Raw genomic sequence first — 17,931 nt, 5'->3', positions numbered from 1 at the left:
TTAATAGTTTGATATACTTCTTTAAAATAAAGAACCTTTGATTTTTTTTTTAATTTAGTTTTAAGCCTATGCAATTGAGTCCCCCAGGGTTTGGGGAGAGGGGAGCCCTGTAGGTTCCCTAACCTGGATACTTCTAGGTTCCTCCAGTTTTAGAGATACTTACAAGGCAAGATTTGCAGGCAGAACAGTCTTGAACAACTCACCTAGCTTGACTTAGTTCTTAACCTCTGGACAATTCAAAGGAAGTACTCCCGGACACGGCTTATTCAGAAATGGGTTTCCTTTGAAATAAGATCATCAGCCTCCCCTAGAGGGATAACAGTCACCCTTGACACCAGGAACAGAAGGTAAAACAACAAAGGACTTGGAGAATCAACCTCAGTCTTGAAATTTTTAACTGACTTTTTGTGAAATTTCATTCCTAGCTGTCTGGCCCAGGGCTGGAAAAACAAAGGACAGGTAAGTTAGCGCTATCATCCTCCTATCTGATGAGAAAATCTGGATGTCTGAAGGAGAAATGTGGAGTGCCTGCAAAGGAGGAGGGATCTGTGGTGTCGAGTGGCCCCCAGGGAGGACAGAAATAGCACAAATATATGTTTTTTTAATGTGTGAAATAAAGCACAAAGAACACAATCTCACCTGGCCTCAAAGCTTTAAAATACAGCATTTCACGTTGATCGCCTTGATCTTCTTCTAAAGAAGAGGGGGCGGGGGAGAAACTGATACCATTGATGAATGGGGCGCAGAAGTGATAAGGCGGGACAGGGGGCCTGTGAGACTGCAGGATGTGCACCGTCCTGCCCGGGAACCTTTGAAGTACTCTCCGTGACGAATCACATTATCTCCACGCTGACACAGCCCAGAGAGACAAAGATGGGAAGACAAATCAAAGGTCCCCAGTAAACGAGCCTGCAATTCTGAGCTCAAGTCTGCACTGAGTTTTGCTTTGTGTGCTGGACGGATGGTGTAGAAATAAAGAAAAAAAAAAAAAAAAAAAAAAAAAAGGCGCTGGCACAAAAGAGAGCCAGGGGGAGCGCAGCTACCTGAGCACGCCCGGGGGTGGGGCGGAGGGCCGAAGGTGGGGATGCAAATGGAGCCTTTTGGAATGGCCAATCAGGAGTCAGGTGAGAGGATTTGGGTCCCCAGCCATCCCGGCCCAGAGAGTGAGCACATGTGCTGTGCTCTGGGACCTTTGTCCCGCAACGTCACGCTTGGCTGAACTCCTGCGTGCATTCTGCGTGTCTGCTCCTCAGGATTCTTCCCTTCCACACCCCGCGCCGTGCAGCGCGTCCTGCTGACCCCGCCTCACCCCGGCGGTCCTTCGGTCCGAGCTCCAGCTCTCAGCGCTGCGTCCCGGGAGCGTGCGGAGCTTGGCACGCGCGGGCTGGGGCCGGGCGGGCGCCGCCTCCTCCTCGCGTGCGTCGCGCGGTGCAGCCAGAGCCTGGCGCGGACTCCGTGGCGCTCCCGCCCGGCCGGTCCGGTCCCGGGGCGGCACTGCGCGCCCTGCGCCTGCGGCTCCCTCTCTGCTGAGTGCGGGTCTGTACTGCTGGGCCCCGGCGCCAGCCCGCTCGGTCTCAGGAGCTCCTGCAACGTGGAGAACACAGAAGATAGATCCATCACCTAACTCGCCAGGGAGCCGGGCGCTGCGGGGCTGCCGCACTGCCTCCTCGCTCCTCCCCAACCCCCGCCGGGGCTCTGGAGGCCTCTGGGACTCTCTCGCCCGACCCTCCAGACCCCTACCCACGACAGACAAAGAGCCTGGGCAAGTTCGCCGCCCGTCCCGAGCGCTCCAGGAGCGGCTGTGCCCGCGGCGGATCGCAGTGGGGGCGCGCGCGGGGCCAGGAGCCACGGCCGCCAAGCGCGGTCTGGGGAGAGCCCGAGATGCGCCTGCTTCGAGCCTGCTGCTGTCTTCTCTACCGGTTGGGGCTCCTCTCCCTCGGGATCGGTTCAGGTAAGTGCTTCAGTGACTTTCCTGCTTCCTGTCTAGCTTCCCCAGTGGACACTGGGAACGCGCCGGTAGGCAGGGCCGGTGCAATGGGTGCACGGCGAGTGGACTCCGGGGATGGCAACCAAAGCTTTCTCGCGGGCGTGGGGCTCCAGCCCTGAGGCGAAACGCTCATCTCCCGGCTGCATTGCAACTGTGCAATGATCCGTTTTTCCCTATAGTAGTGCTGTTTGTAAAGGTATGTTTCAGCATCTGGAAGAAAAGTGGGGGTTACATTCTGGGTGTACGCTTTGCAAATCACTTGTGTTGGAGTCTTTGCACCAGTTTTCATCAACTAAGTGCAGTCACCAAAATTGAGGCCCGCTCCCTCTCCCACTCACACGTTATGTACTTTGGGGTCTGTAATCTGATCGCCAGACTTGAGTGTTTGCAAGCGTTTGAGGAGCTAGGCGGGTGGTCTGCATCGCGTTCCAGTGAGCCCCAGAGTCTCTGTGGATCGGGACCCTGGGAATGCTGATGCTACTGCAACCGCGGCACTTTAAGCCCCGCACTTCTCTGCCCCGCCTGCAGGACTGCAGTTCGCCCCCGACAGCGAGGAGTGGGAAGTCGTGTTTCCTGCACTCTGGCGCCGGGAGCCGGTGGACGCAGCCGGCGGCAGCGGGAGCAGCGCAGACCCCGGCTGGGCGCGCGGCGGAGGTGCCCGGGCGCAGGCTGCCAGCAGCTCCCGCGAGGTGCGCTCGGTGGCCCCGGCGCCGCTGGCCGAGCCCGCGGAGGGGCAGGCCGAGCCCCGGTTCCGGCCTCCGCCGCCGCCGGGGGGTGAGGAGGACGAGGAGCTCGAGTCGCAGGAGCTGCCGCGGGGATCCGGCGGCGCGGCCGTCCTGTCCCCGGGCGCCCCGGCCTCGTGGCAGCCGCCCCCATCCCCGCCCCCGGCCCAGCGAGGCGAGCCGGACAGCGACGAGGTGCTGCTGAGGGTCCCCGCCTTCTCCCGGGACCTGTACCTGCTGCTCCGGAGGGACGGCCGCTTCCTGGCATCGCGCTTCGCCGTGGAACAGTGGCCACAGCCGGGCCCCGGCCCCACGCGGACGGCGTCCGCCCCGCACCCGCCCGCGCCCCCCGACGCCGCCTGCTTTTACACCGGGGCGGTGCTGCGGCACCCCGGCTCGCTGGCCTCTTTCAGCACCTGTGGAGGTGGCCTGGTAAGCGTCTTCCTTTGCTATCTCCAGCCTTCCCTGCTGCTCCCCTCCTGCCAGGCTCCTGTGCATGCACCGACCCTGCCCCTTCAGCGTCTTCTTTCTGAGTTTAACCTCGCTCTGCCCTACCCGGGTGCCCCCCTCGGTGGCCCGCATTGAGACATGGACAGGCCAGACTAGGCGTGAAAGTCTCATTAGGTGTATAGATTGGAGACTTCTGGGTGACTCTCCCTGCCTTTGATACTATGTGAAATTGTATCTCCTTGTTACTTCTTGTCAATCGTGCACCTTCCTTCTGTTCTCTTGTGTTTCTAAAATAAACCCATCACGTGATATGGTTCAGCATATTGAAAGGAACCAGTCTGCGTCCTCCTGTATCTCTTCCCCATTCAAAGGTCCTCATCTGTTCTCTGGGCTTGTTTTTCTGGTCCCGCTGCAAAGTTGTGAGAACACTTGGAAATTGCACTCTGACAGCTGTCTAGAATTTGAACACATCCGCAGGCGTGCTAGACACCTGTTGCCTGATCCTGTCCAAGGCAAGAGTGGATGGAGACCGTGTCCAGGGAGAGATCCGCGCTGTTGTTGAGGACGTGGCACTGGAATCCACTTAGTATTCAAAGACTCAGAGCTCTGTGACCTGACATTTTGTTTTCTGAGGTTTACTTTTTATTTGACAGCACTTCATGTACACGAGTACCAAGTAGCCTTGCTAAGAGGCCTGGGTGGGGGGATTTGGACAGTAAAAAAGCCACTTGCTCTGTTAATGTAAACTGCTCAGTTTCTTAGTTTCTTTCTTTCTTCTTTCTCTCTCTCTCTCTCTCTCTCTCTCTCTCTCTCTCTTTTTCTTTCTTTCTGTTGTTTTTTACCTGGGTGGAGCAAAGCTTTGGAATAATTATTGCTTTCCATAAGTTAGCCGCTGAGTTTGGGCGAGGGGATAAAATACATAAAAATCACCTTTTGTACAAGTTAGTGGAATTAAGTAAATTAAATAAATCAAACTGAAAATTTTTACCTATGCCTCTCTAAAATCCAGTAGTCAAATGAAGTAAACTGCTGGGCAGGGCTGTTGATAAAGGTGAATATACAAATATGAATATTTTAGGTGTCAGTGAAAAAAAATGGCACGGAACAATTACATGAAAATCTTTTAAAAATCTTTTAAAAAGGAAAATAATTTATTTATTTAGTTTTCTGTGTATGTGTGTAACTGATGCTTGGAGAAAATATTTTGTAGTGATTTCATTGTCCACTAGCTTTTGGCTAGAGATTAAATAATTATGTATAGAAAGTTCCTGGTGTGGTAGTAGCCATAGATGATGAAACATTTCACTGTGTTGAAATGTGGGCTTTTGGTTAGATTTTCTCGATGAGCTGTGTCTTCTTATTATCCTTAAGGAAGCAAAGTTAGAATTACGAGTAGATTTCTCATGGACTGAATGGGAGTTTGCCACATCTCCTGGTTTATCATGTTGGATTCCTTCTCACTTTTCCTTTTAGCCTCTTATGTATATTTCTGAACTTGGAAATCTTTGTTATTTTGGAAAACTGACATTGCCAGCAATGCAGTATAGCAGTCAGATTGTGGGCAAAAATGTTAGGCAAACAACCTAGAAGGGTGGGTTTGTTATCCAGGTTCTGCTGTCCCAACCCCCTTCCCTTTTGAGCCAATGCATTAAAAAACAGAGAGTACAATTTGTTATCTAAGCTGTGGCATTTAGACACACATTCCCTACCTTGCTTATAAGTAAAATGAATTAAATGATTGAATTTAAAATTGGGTGTTATAAGTAGGATCCTGTTAAACACATTTTAAGTTCTGTATTAGATACTAGAATGTCCTGCCTTTAGGAGCTCACAGGTGAGAAGGGCTGGATATCCAAGTGGATGTCACACAGGAGTCATGAAACAGTGACATGCCCTCCTGGTGAATCAACTATTTTGCTTGGTGATACAACAGTAGAAGGCGTCTAACTGAGAGCTGCAGCATGAGGAGACTTTATCCAGGCAAAAGTAAAAGAAAGGAGGAGGAGGAGATGGCTGAAGAGTCAGGTAGAGGGAAGGCGCCCAATGGAGATGTGAGGGTTTGGATCTTGGTAAGAAAACAAACAGAATATCGACACTGAAAAATCCTTCTATGATTAGGTCAAGGATGTGCTGAGAATAGGCCAATGGCGAGAGTGCCACAGTGGGCTGTTATGCCACTGGAAGCTCTTAAGGTTTGCCATCACTGTGGAGCTAGGCCTGCAGGAGCCTCTTGTGACAGTGGAGAGGTGGTGTCAAACAGTGAGAGTTTATCAGCCTATGTTCATGCTGCCCTACATTGTTAGAATTCTGTGATCCTGTTATTCTAGTGGAAAACCTTAAAATATTTTTATAGATGAGATGAAATATTTATGAATACAAATGGCTTTAATTTAGAAAAATATTTTTCTTAAAGTTTTGTGTTTTCCAGTTGCTCAGTAAAGACACCACTACATGTACCATTCTTTCTCTCTCTCTAAGACTAGTTTTGCCTAGGACTTAATGTTTTAGCTTAAATTATACTTTTGTATCTAGCAACTAGTCTATATGCTCTTTCCTGTGGCAAGTTTTGAACAAGCCTATTTGGGGCACCTTTTACTTTAGACAAGTCGTAGTGTCAAGAACCAATTTGAGATCAGGTACCAGAGCAGTGATGAAGGAAGAAATGCATGATGGGATAGGATGCAAAGGCCTCTCTCTATAAGAGGAAATAGATCCTCGGTATCCAGTGGCAGACATTTATAAGGTTGGTTGTTATTCTCCGGATATTAATTAATATTTTATCAAAAGTGCCAGAATAAAGACTTTTTTGATGTGTACTATCTCATCAAGTACTTAATTTTTCTTGATCTTATATTTATAAAATATACAAATCATACTTTCCTATCTAGCAAGTCTTTGAAGTGCTATTTCCCTATTCTCACTTTTACTGAATGATAATCTTATTCAAGCTATATAGTAGATTGGATAGGCACATGAATATCATGACAGTAAGCAATTAAGCATATATTGAACAATTCTTATGACAAAGGCATTTTGCAGATACAGAAAATACAGAGAGCTGTAGATGAAGAAGCTGTGGTATGTTTCAAGGAGCTCTCCGTCCAATGTTCCAGTCACAAATGTAAACAGGAATGCAATAGACTGAGGTATGTGCAAATAGACATGCTCAGAGAGTAATAATTTGCTCTTTCTTTTGCATTTTCAACATGTTGTAAAAGGTCCAGCTTCTGGTGGACACTAAGTGAAATCACTGACTGATAATAACATCTAAAATATTTTATTACATTTTAAATGATAGTCTTTGAATGAATAAAATACATAAAAGTAACATTTCGAAACAGTGGAGCAATTATGTTTTCTGACAACACACAATGCTCTTTTTAAAAAAAAAATTGCATCTAAGCACTGAACTGAATTTAACAGATACTTTGCCTATGGCTGGCTACTTAGATTATTTTTGCAAGATGATGATTAATGGCTGTTAAGTCTTTTACTACTTACTTAAATGAAGATATAGAATATATATAGAATATATATTGATATAGAATCTGGAGCTTTGTATATTTTCTTTCTTTTTTTTTTTTTAACTTTATCAAAGTAAGCTGTGCTGTGGCGAGTTTTGAATAAGCCCATTTTAGGTTGCTTCACGTTAGACAGAACCAGTGAGAGAGGTATCAGGGCAGCAGTGAAGGAAGAAATGCATGACAAGAACAAATGGAATTGACATTTGAATGAAAAGGCAAAGATTACAGATTGGTCTCCTGCATTAACCTTCTTCCCAAAGCCATGTTTTAGAACACGCAGAAAAGATATGCTTAAAAAATGAATATTTGCATTTTTAAGTGAATGTCATTAGTATATCAAAGAGTATATCATGAAAGATTGGAAAAGTTTGGCTTCCATTAATGAAAACATGTAGACTTCAGAAAACATGCATGAACTGCCAGAAGGAGCTGTTTGCATTCAAGGAGGGAGAGTAGGAGATGCAGAAGGGAACCTGGAGAATGGCAGGTTGATTATGCCAGCCATTGGAGGCCACGTGTGTGTCCTTGGGCAAGAGAAGAAAAGGTAAAGACACAGCTTTCCTGGGCATGTTGGTGATACTCGGAGCATAGAAAGCACCCACTCTTTAGAAGACGAACTACTGTTTCTGTCTGTACCCATTAGAAGGGTCTGCCATCTCCAAATAACTGGAATAGAAGTTGTCAGGTGTGATAGTCAAAGATTGGTGAGCAGGAAGAAAAAAAGACGAGACAGCTCCCAAGAAAATGATACTTCTAGGATGTGAACTATATAAAAGAGCTATCAGTTACTGCCTAACTGATACAAGAGGCAACAAGATCAATAGAATAAATAGAATAATGGAACTGTACTTCTCAGAGAAATAAGAACAGATATATATTCGTGGAAAAATACATTTAAAAAATTGGGAAAATTGCTCCGCATAAAAAATGATGGGATACAATGGTGCTGAAATTGTATGGACACTAGAAAAAGCTAAATTCAGTGTACAAACTGATAGGTAAATTTGTGACCTGGAAGATCAAACCCAGAAATAATTTCAGAGCATCATACAAAAACAAATTGATACAATATAGGAAAGAACAGTTGTCAGCCAAGAGTCATGGGTCTAGATTTAACATTTTTATAATAGTCATTTTAAAAAAATCAGTTAAAGTTTCTGAATTGCATTCATTTGCATGGGACTCACCTGCCGCACTTTGGATATAATGCCATAGATGACATTTTTGTTTTATTTTTTGTTTCTTGAGACAGGATCTTACTCTGTAATACAGGCTGCCCTTGAAATCATTATGTAGCTCATGCTGGCCTCAAACTCATGGCAGTCCTCTTGCCTTAGCCATCAGGGTCCTGGGGTCAGAGGTGTAGGCTACCATGTCCAGTTTAGACTACTCTTTTGAACGTAGGTCAGATATATGTTGTTCCAGTTGAGCCTTTCTCAGCATACACCAGCATCACTTTCCAATAATTGTTTATATTTGGAAAGCACAAGAGTTTGTGTGTACAACCCTGGAATTTTAAGATCTTCAATCCTTTTATAGTTTTCTCATCTCAAATACGATTAGAGCAATTTCATTTTGTCATTTGCCTTGTTTCCCCTAAACTCTCACAGAAACAAAGAAGTACTTTGGACTTGTACATCACCACCCTTAAAATTTAATGTTCAATTAAATTGTGTAATTGCAAAGTGCTGTGCCTGCATGTATTTAAATGTTTGGGTGTTTGCCCAGAGACTGTGGGAGTCGCTGTATATCTCTAGTCCAAGGAAGAGCCCACTCGAGGTAGACCTCAATCACCCATCTACCAGCTGGAGTACAGAGTGGTGTTTAATTCAGTGATTTCATATAACCCATGTTGGTTAGAAAGAGATGGGGACATTTATTTTTTCCTGTCTCAGAATCAGTTTATCAGGGACAAAAAAACCCTTCAGAACAAGGGACCAGCCACCAATCTCATGTAAATGTATAAGTAAAAAGTGATCCAAAATGTTAACATATTAGGAAGTTAAAGAGAAAATCCTGCAAGTTTAATGGGGGGAGATTATCTGTATTGGGATGTCAGCTGACCTTAAAAGATTGAATCTATAATAGAATGCCAGAGCATCAAGTGTCTTAAGAGTTTGGAAAAATGGTTTTGAATCTTGGACTATGTACCCACTGAAACTACCATTCACATGTGAGGTCAAATTAAAATTATTTTCAAAATTATAAGGACTCAAATTTGACAATACAGAACTATCAAAAGGATGCAATGAAATATCTTCATCTAGTATATGTTCTCTAATTATTGCTTAACATTCTTTCTAGAGACATAGACTATCCAAGTCTAGCATGTGAATTGATTTGAAAGTGGCTGATGCATAAACACATAAATATGTATAAATAAGTGTCTGACTTTAAATATCTACACTACACACTATATATATATATATATATATATATATATATATACACATGCATTTGTAAGGAATCATAAAAAGGTTCTTTTTCTCAACGATTATTTTTCCTCAAAATTTTTTAAAAATCTGATGTCAAGTATGTGCCATAGCATACTTAATCAGTTTGATGTTGATGGGTAGTTAATTGGTTCCAGGATCTTCCTCTAGCTAGTGCTATAGCTAGATAGGACTTTCTGCTTTAGTAATGCTTATTTGTGTTAAAGAACATGTGTGGTGGTAATGTGTGGAGACATGTCCGCTCATGGATAGGATGTTACTTTGTGCTTTCAGACTAGCAGACGATGTGAGGTGTTTATGATTACAAGAGTCTGTATGAGTGTTTTTAAAACTTAATTTGTGAAATCTAAGAAAAAAATGCTATCTGAAGGTAGTTTTTTGTTGTTATTATTGATGAGATTATGTGTCTTTTTGATTGCTTTTTATTCTAATTTTCTTTCTGGTAGATCTTCTCTTCATATCTTTTACTCATTTTTCTATTACATTTTTGGCCTTCATTTCTAATTCCAGAGCTGTTTATATGAATACTTTAAAAGGCAAATATTAAGTACAAGCTAAAACATGCGAATATAGAAAATCTATGAAGTGTGTAAAACAAATCTGTAGTTTTGCCATCTAGAAGTCAACTTTGTGAAATTTTTAAATATTTATTATAAACAGGTAATGAAAATATATGAACTATAATTTTATAAAAACTTGGTAGTAAGATGGGATAAGCGAATTTTTAAAACTCATTTTTGGTCCAAAAATGGGTACAAATTAAATGAATTGAGAATATCTGAAGGACATAGTTAGGGAACACTTAAACTTATACACTGTAGGAAAGCAAATTAGGAGAGGTTTTCTTTTGTTATGTTATGTTATGTTATGTTATGTTTTTTTGACACAAGTTCTCACTATGTAATTTAGGCTGGCTTTGAACTCACTATGTAGCCCAGGCTGGCCTCCATCTCACAGTGATCCTCCTGCCTCAGCCTCTCAAGTGATTGGATTACAGGCCTGCACCACCACACTCAGCTAGGACAGCCGTTGGAGAGTATCTACTGCACTTTTAAATGTACTTATCATTCTTTGCCCCAATTCTATTACTAGGAATTGACTTTAGAGAAATCTAAAGATTTATGTAATAAAGTTACTCGCTGTAGCGTTAAGAATACTAAATATTCTTCAGGGGTGCTGTTGAAGTATCCACACATTGTTCTAATGACTCAGGGAGGCCTAGGGTATAGTACAGTGGCACAGTGGCTGCCTGGTAAGTGTGAGGTCCTGAGTTTGATTCCCAGTACCCAAAAAAATAAATAAAAATAAAAAATAAAGGCTCAGGGAAGAAAATAGAAGCAATATTTCTTGCTTTAAGGCGTTTACAATTTTGAGGAAACCATGGTTTTGCTCAACTTTTTGAACTTCATGCTCATTGTTCATTATTTTTTGGTTCAGTTAGTGCTTGATATCTCTGTGACAAAATAAGGGGTCTTTAATTGTCCTTATCTTTGGAGCATTCTGTCATTTTCCAATTCAAAGTTTAGAAGAGCATGGCTAGTCCAGTGATACATAGGGGGACTTTCTGCATTTAGATTGGAACAATATATAGCTAACTCTAGTCTTATTTAAGAAAATGATGCAGTGGATTCAAATGAACAGAATAATTCTGCTGATAGAATGTATATTCTATTTTCAAATTAAATGATAATAAATGGATATTCACATTGATCTGCATTTTAGTTGCTTGCGAGAATTGAGGTGTAGACCAGTTTTGTAAGAGGAAGTTTTGTTTATTAGTACATAAATAATTGTTTACTTATTTGAAGTTTATTTGCTGAATCAAAAACAAAGTATACTTTAAAAATAAGAAAATACTTATGACAATATGACAGTATTTTTTATGCAACACTGATGCAGCATATTTATGTTGAACTTGTGTACAATCGAATGTTACCATGTAGCTGCAATTCCATTTTTACCCCAGGTAGTGTTTATATCTTTGTATTTGTTAAACAAATGATCGGTAGAGTTTCAAGTTCCTCATGGGGAGCGTGTTAGGTGAAGAAGTAATCCTGACACATTTTGGGGTGACTGGAGAGCCAGGAGTTCTTCTTGGATTATGACTTGAAGGCTTTCTGAAAAGAAGTGCTAAGGTTCCCTTAGCCATGTGCGGGACATAATTCGATATGGAATGTGTGCCGAGTGTAGCTCTACTGAGTACATCATCCTGTCTCCATCTCATCTTTATTCCGATGCCAGGCCCCAGACTGAGAGAATGAGAAAGTGGGGGGAGCTCAGCCATGCTGGTGTTACCCACATAGTGTTAAAGGATGATTACATGTCAGTATTAGGAAAGAGCTTGGGAATGAGATAGTGTAGGACTTTTCTTTTTCTAGCAAAAGGAACTTGATTTCATTTCATGATTAATGCATGTACATAGTTGCAACACCCTGAGAATATTTAGATTTCGACTGAGACGATCAGAGAATAACGCTGATGAACCAGGTCCATTTTATGGTATTGAAGTTCTCTACCATTTTGCCATTCCAAGCAGAAGGGGGAAGGGTAGGAGAAAGGGAAGGGGGAGGGGAGAGGATGGGAAGAGAGAGTATTCAATGATTCTTTTGCTTCGTAAGCATAAGGGACAAGCATAAGGATGGTTTTGCCCCACTTTTGTTTAGTTCCCTTGCTTCTACATGGCTTCAACTGCTTGTGCAGGGAACACACGCCATAGTCCTTTGGCCAGGCATCCAGGAGCCCATTTTCTTAAATTGTGTTGTATAGACACCAATACAAAATCATGAAGATATACAGCAAGTACAAGTGGAGAGGTAGAGGTGGTTGAGTGTTTTGCACAAATTTCCTAACCCTGAACAATACTTTCTGTTGTTTCTTGTGGATTCTAACTACTTTTGTGGATTTAATTTGTATTTCACTCGTAACTATGGTGAACATCTTTTCATATTCCAGAATATATCCATCGATATGTTATCTTTGTTAACATGTCTGTCGATCCCATTTTTTAAAATACTTTTTAAATTTTTTCCCTACTCCTCACTTTTATGAGAGCTTTCTATACTCTGGACATACATTTTGTGTCATATATATAATTTGCTGATTTATTTTCCTGTTCTACGGATGCCTTCATTTTCTTAATGCTTTAGGGCTGTATAAAATATTGGTAAAATCTAGTTTTTTATTTTTTACTTTTATAAGATACTACTTTTGTGTCCATGTAGAAATATTGTGTGACTCAAAGTTACAAGGACTTTCTCCTGTTTGTGTGAGAGTTTTCTTAATTTTAGCTTTTACATTTAAGTTCATGGCTCATTGGTCTTTGTGAATGATGTGAGGTAAAGATCTACATTCACGTGCCCTTGTCTCTCTCCAGCTGTCCAGTAACTTCACTTGTCTCTCAACATCATTTTTGAAGACACTGTACTTTCCTCATGTTGTATGTTGTGTAATTCTGGCAGAAACGAGTTGACAACAAATATAAGAATTTATTTTTGCATTAACAATGCTGTTCTTTTGAATTATATTTTCATCCTTATGTCAGTTTCATACTCCATTGATTTACGTAGCTTTATAATGTTTTGAATTAGGGAAACTTAAATCACTTAACTTTGGTTTTCTTTTTGCAAAATTGTTTTGGCTAATTTAGATCCTTTTATTTTTATATTTCTGTACAAAGTTTTAGATCAGATTGCCAATATCCACAAAGAACCTGCTGGGATTTGATAAAGATGGTGCTTAATTTGAAATTCAGTTTTGGAAGAGTTTCCATCTCAAACAATGAAAAAACTCTGACTCTGTTTCTTTCCCTTTCTGTCTGTCTCTGTTTCTCTCTCTGTCTCTCTGTCTCTCTGTCTCTCTCTCTCTCTCTCTCTCTCTCTCTCTCTCTGTCTCTCTCTCTCTCTCTGCTAAACAAATTATCATAGAAATCATTAAGGGATATTTTTGAACACCCAGTTGATTACTAAGGCACTAAATTAAGCTGATGTTATATTTATAATGGTCAATTTTAAACCATTGACATGATTTAAATTTCACAAAGGATTTATGAGGATAAGTCAGCCTAGACATTCATTGGAGGAATACTGTTAGGTTATTCTAAGATAAAATGTCCGGCAATCAGGATTTGAACATGAGCCCAGGTACCAGACTCTCTTTGATTTGTCCTACCAATGTGAAAAAGTTCAAAAATTTTGTAGGGTTAAAGTTAATAAGCAAATAGATAAATATAGTCTAAATATAGTTTTACAGCCCTTTTCAGGAATTGGATTTCGTTCACAAGAATTCATAGTCTCTACATGTAAGACTGCATGAAAATTATTTGTGTATTCAGTCAAACAGAACCAAGGACACCTTCATGGTACCTTATGTAAAAAGTATAATCCGTGTGCTTTGATATTTTGAATATTGAGAGGTATCTTAATTATGATCAAGGAAAAAGGAAACGAAGGCCCTTAGACAGTCAATCTAAAGGATCAATTTAAAAAGCTAGTAAAGGTTAGACGTACTCTTTGTTCAATGGTTCCCCTACCCATTCGTAACTTCACATGCTGAGATTTTAGTTACCTCCTTTCAACCTACGTCCAAAAATATTAAATGAAAAATTATAGAAATAATTAGTAAGTGTTGCATTTTTCAACTTTCTTAGTAGTACAATTGAATCTTTCACAGTTGTGTTCTCTGACCCCAAAGGTGAGAGCCAGCATCTCTTTGTTGAGCATCACTGTCTGCATGTGCTTCTCAGCCTGGCAGTCACTGGGTCTCTATGTAAAGCATCAGGTCAGCTGTCACTGGATCACAGGCCTTGTGTTCAGGTTACTCTGACTTTACTTAATAATGTCCCCAAACATAAGTGTCATGTTTGGCAATTTCATCACAGTATAGTGCTATAGTTTTAATATTTTACTATTTATTGTCATTAATCTTTTACTATGAATAGTATGTATATTAAACTTTACTGTATTTTTAGGAAAAATAGGATGAATAAGTTGAGTGTTATTCAAGTTTTCAGGCAACTTCTGAAGGGTTTGGAATGTGATTCTTGTAGGTAATATGGGACTGTGTAGTTAATTATAATAAATTCTTTATTTTAGTGGCTCTCAAATGTTACGCTATAGCACTGACATCTTGAAATTGATGAAATTTGAAATGAATACAAATGGTGGAATTTATTCCATTTTAAGAAGTAAACATTTGTGAAGGAGATAATACAATTGTTATGGAAAAAAGGCTCCATAATGAAAGAGTCATATCTAAATCTTTAGTGTTGAGCAATAATTCATGAAAAGCATTATAGTTTTTCAATGTATTTGAATTTCCTATGGTGATTAGGGGTCAATATGAAGTCACATTTTTATCCTGTAAGTCATACAGTCAGTGTATAATTTAAAGGACCACATGCACCCAAGAATTCGATCATGAGAGGTGATCTGGAGTATTCCAGAAGACAGACAAGACAAATACAAATACCTCTTGAAAGTCATATTTGGGCTGGTAAATGATAGGCTAAAGAAATAGATGTCATTATTATTATTATTATTGCTGGGGATCAAACTCACAACTTTTTGTTTGTTAGGCAGGCACTTATGCCACTGAGCTAAATGTCATTGTTAATTTAATTTTCTGAGTTTATTTTGTATTATTTTGATAGCTTCTTCTATTGATTAAGTCCCAAGAGTTTACATAGTTTGTGTGAACTGACCCAACCTTCCTACGAAGGAGGCAGAGCCATAAAAGGGGTTAATGGATGGAAAGGTAAAAAATAAATCCAATGACACATACTTGGAGTACTTTATAGTTAAAAGTATAGAAATCCTGTGTTTCATTCAAAATGCGTTGGAATAACATGCCTTAGAGACAGCCTATCACTGCACACTAATGTGCTTGAAAAAGTTTCCAAAGCATTTGCCTGGAGTTAGCTCAGTTGTAGTATTTAGTAAGTGTTGTAATAACTTGGCTGCTCTGGCCTTTGGCTCTGGAGGCTCCACAAGTGCACAGTGTCAAGTCTTTGAGTCTTTGGTCACGTGGTCTTACATGTTCAAGTTCTGAACCTATTAATAACTCACCACAGGCTTGTAAGAGAATACATCAGACTATATTGGAACTTGCACAATCAACTATCTACTTAATCCTTCTCTCATTTCTTTCCATTACACCTTCCTCGAGAAGCTACACATTCAGTCCTGTGCTTTTGCTTGTATGTTCATTTTCTTGTTGCTCTGAATTGGAGTTCAGTAACTTCAATTGGGTGGTTGAAAAGTACTTATGAATCAGTTGTGTTCCCTGCATTTTTAAACAATGTTTTTATAGTAACCTTATGAGGAAGATGTTAATGTATCAATTTTATTGAACAGATATTTGATTGTTTCCCAACGTTTCCAAGGAAGCAAGCATGGGAGTCAAATCTCGATCTGCTCAATTTCAACTCTGTTCTTTATTTATACGAGTGATTTGAATACTGGTTGCATGAACTAAACTACAAAACATAGCAGTTTTTTCCAAAACTACCATGTTTTAGGTCTTAAGTTAAAAAGTAGCGGAGTAGAGTATGAGAAGGAAGTAACTGCATTATTTTCACCCTTTTTTTTTTGTTTAGTATTCAGGATCGAACTCGAGACCTCACACTTACCAGGTGAGCACTTGAGCCGCTGAGCTAAATCCCCGGCCTCTTCACCCTAACTTGTGATGTGATCAGCTTGTATCTTTCATAAATTATAATGTTTATTTAATACTTAAGCAAGTGCCAAGTGGAATAAAGTTTAAACTTCTACTTTTAGCCATAAAGGAATTATAGCTGAAAGTCAGTTAGCAGATTATATCTATATATCTATATATGTATATCTATCTATGTATGTACACACACTTAGAGTGTCATTTATGTAATGTATTATGCATCTACATATTTTCCTTATATATAGTGTACCTACATAAATACATATTCATAATTTCTATTTAAACACAAATGCATATTTTTATTACTAATATTTAAATAATTAATATTACGTATTTAGTCTGATATGCATATATATTATATATGTATGTTTGTCTGTATATCTTAGTGATTTTCTGCCATTGAATAAAATGTGGAATATAGTAGTAATATTTGAAATGAAAGAAACAAATGAGTAATCTGCATATGTCCTAGGTCACAGTTTGAGATAGGTTCTAGGCTGTTGCATTGAGCGGGGTAAAAAAGAATGCCAACTCCACGTACACATTATTTTTATATTGCATAAAGTACATATTCCATTTTAATACCTTATTCTGGTCTGCATAGTAAATTTTAGTAAATTTCAAGCAATAAAATTATACAATGTAAATTTTCTATCGCCAGCTAAAGTAAATTAAAATCAGTGATTGGAAGAAATTTAGGAAATCCAATATTGTGAAATAAAGATACTAAACATCTAGAAAACATGTACCAAAGAAAACAACTGCAAAGCAAGTTAGGAAACAATAGGAATGGAATGAAAATGAAGCATAATATTATAACACGTAAAAAGCAACTAATGAGGCAATACAGGAAAATATATAGTACTAAATATGAGGGAAATGGGAAGATCTCACGTCAATATCCTAAGTTTGAAGACATTAGGACAAAAGATTACATGAAATGAAACCAATCAGGAGGGAGAAATAAAAGTCAATGTCAATGAAAGAACAGAACAATAATAAAATCAAATAAAATTTAATGCTTTGAAAAAATTCAAAATAATTGTATAAGATCATATTCACAGATGTCCAGCACAGAATGGAGACAGATAAAAAAGACTTGAAAGGGATTACAAAGGATTATGGTCAAAAGCTATAAGCATAGTTCTGTTTTGAGCATGGTGCTTCAGGGTAGGGGCTGATGCAAGTTACAGTGAAGCTGTTACCTTCCTTAACCTACATAATGCATTTAGATAATTCACTCTCAGGTTGTCTTTGCTTCTTTCAGGCATATTTTATACAATTTTTAGCCACAAAGCATTGCCTATTTATTGTAAAATAGTGGAGCAACATAGAGATGAATATAACTATAAAAAGAATCCACCAACTCAAGACCCTCTCTGAGCAATTTGATACGTATTCATCAAGAGCATTCCTAACGACTTATACACACCATACACAAATGTGGCGCAGGTGTTTTTCTTGGAGCCCCACATTCCTCTGCCCGTGCGTTCTAAATACTTGACTTAAGATTTCTGCATAAGTTTGGGATAAGCAAAAAAAGAGAGTGAACTTCCGTTCTGAGCTCCTCCTTTTGCATCTGCACATAGTTGCCTTTGTTTGCTGTGTCAGTGGCACAGAACGTTTACCTGCCTTGTTGCCTTCTCAAACTACCTATTCACACCATAATTTCAGGGATGCTGGGAGTTTTGATGAAGACTTAGGGTATTGTGGGATGTAGGTATATTAATGGACTTCAGCCTTCCGTTATTCATTATCTTCCCTGCTTTCTTCACTATCAATCCCTGCCCTTTCAAGGATCACTTAGTCATGCAGAACTGTTTGCCTTTCCACATGTCTTGGACAACAAACTTTCCACATCGAGGCATCAAAGTATACTGAAAATTAAAGGACCTTCCAAGCCTTCCAACTAACCAGAGTCCTGTTTCAGGAAACCAATTTGAGTTACTACTCTCACCTTGTGCTATTCTATGTGTAGTGTAGAAGTGACTTTATGGGGGAATTTGGATCTATTGAATCTATTTTTCTCCAAATAAAGAGAACCTCCAGAAAGATGTCTTAACTACCAAATTAGTTCTCTAAAATTCGATTATGAAAACTCAAACTATTTATAATTGAATTATGTA

General features: G+C 40.0%; 1 protein-coding gene across 3 annotated transcripts in view; it reads left to right on the top strand.

Annotated features, from left to right (window-relative positions):
* Positions 1-1,820: 1,820 nt before the first annotated feature.
* The window catches only part of Adamts19 (ADAM metallopeptidase with thrombospondin type 1 motif 19), a 234,747-nt gene continuing 218,636 nt past the window's right edge, over positions 1,821-17,931 (top strand). For all 3 annotated transcript variants that reach the window (XM_063232406.1, XM_063232408.1, XM_063232407.1), the window contains exons 1-2: positions 1,821-1,951; positions 2,516-3,141. In XM_063232406.1, the coding sequence (XP_063088476.1) occupies positions 1,882-1,951; positions 2,516-3,141 (696 nt within the window). In that variant the 5' untranslated portion in view covers positions 1,821-1,881. The remainder of the gene's footprint in view (positions 1,952-2,515; positions 3,142-17,931) is intronic.

The sequence above is a fragment of the Cavia porcellus genome, unplaced genomic scaffold (assembly GCF_034190915.1).
Source record: "Cavia porcellus strain 051 isolate PalLab524CR breed Dunkin Hartley unplaced genomic scaffold, mCavPor4.1 scaffold_21, whole genome shotgun sequence".
NCBI lineage: Eukaryota > Metazoa > Chordata > Mammalia > Rodentia > Caviidae > Cavia > Cavia porcellus.
Note: the sequence above shows the minus strand (reverse complement) of the source record. Positions and strands in the feature narration are given on the sequence as shown.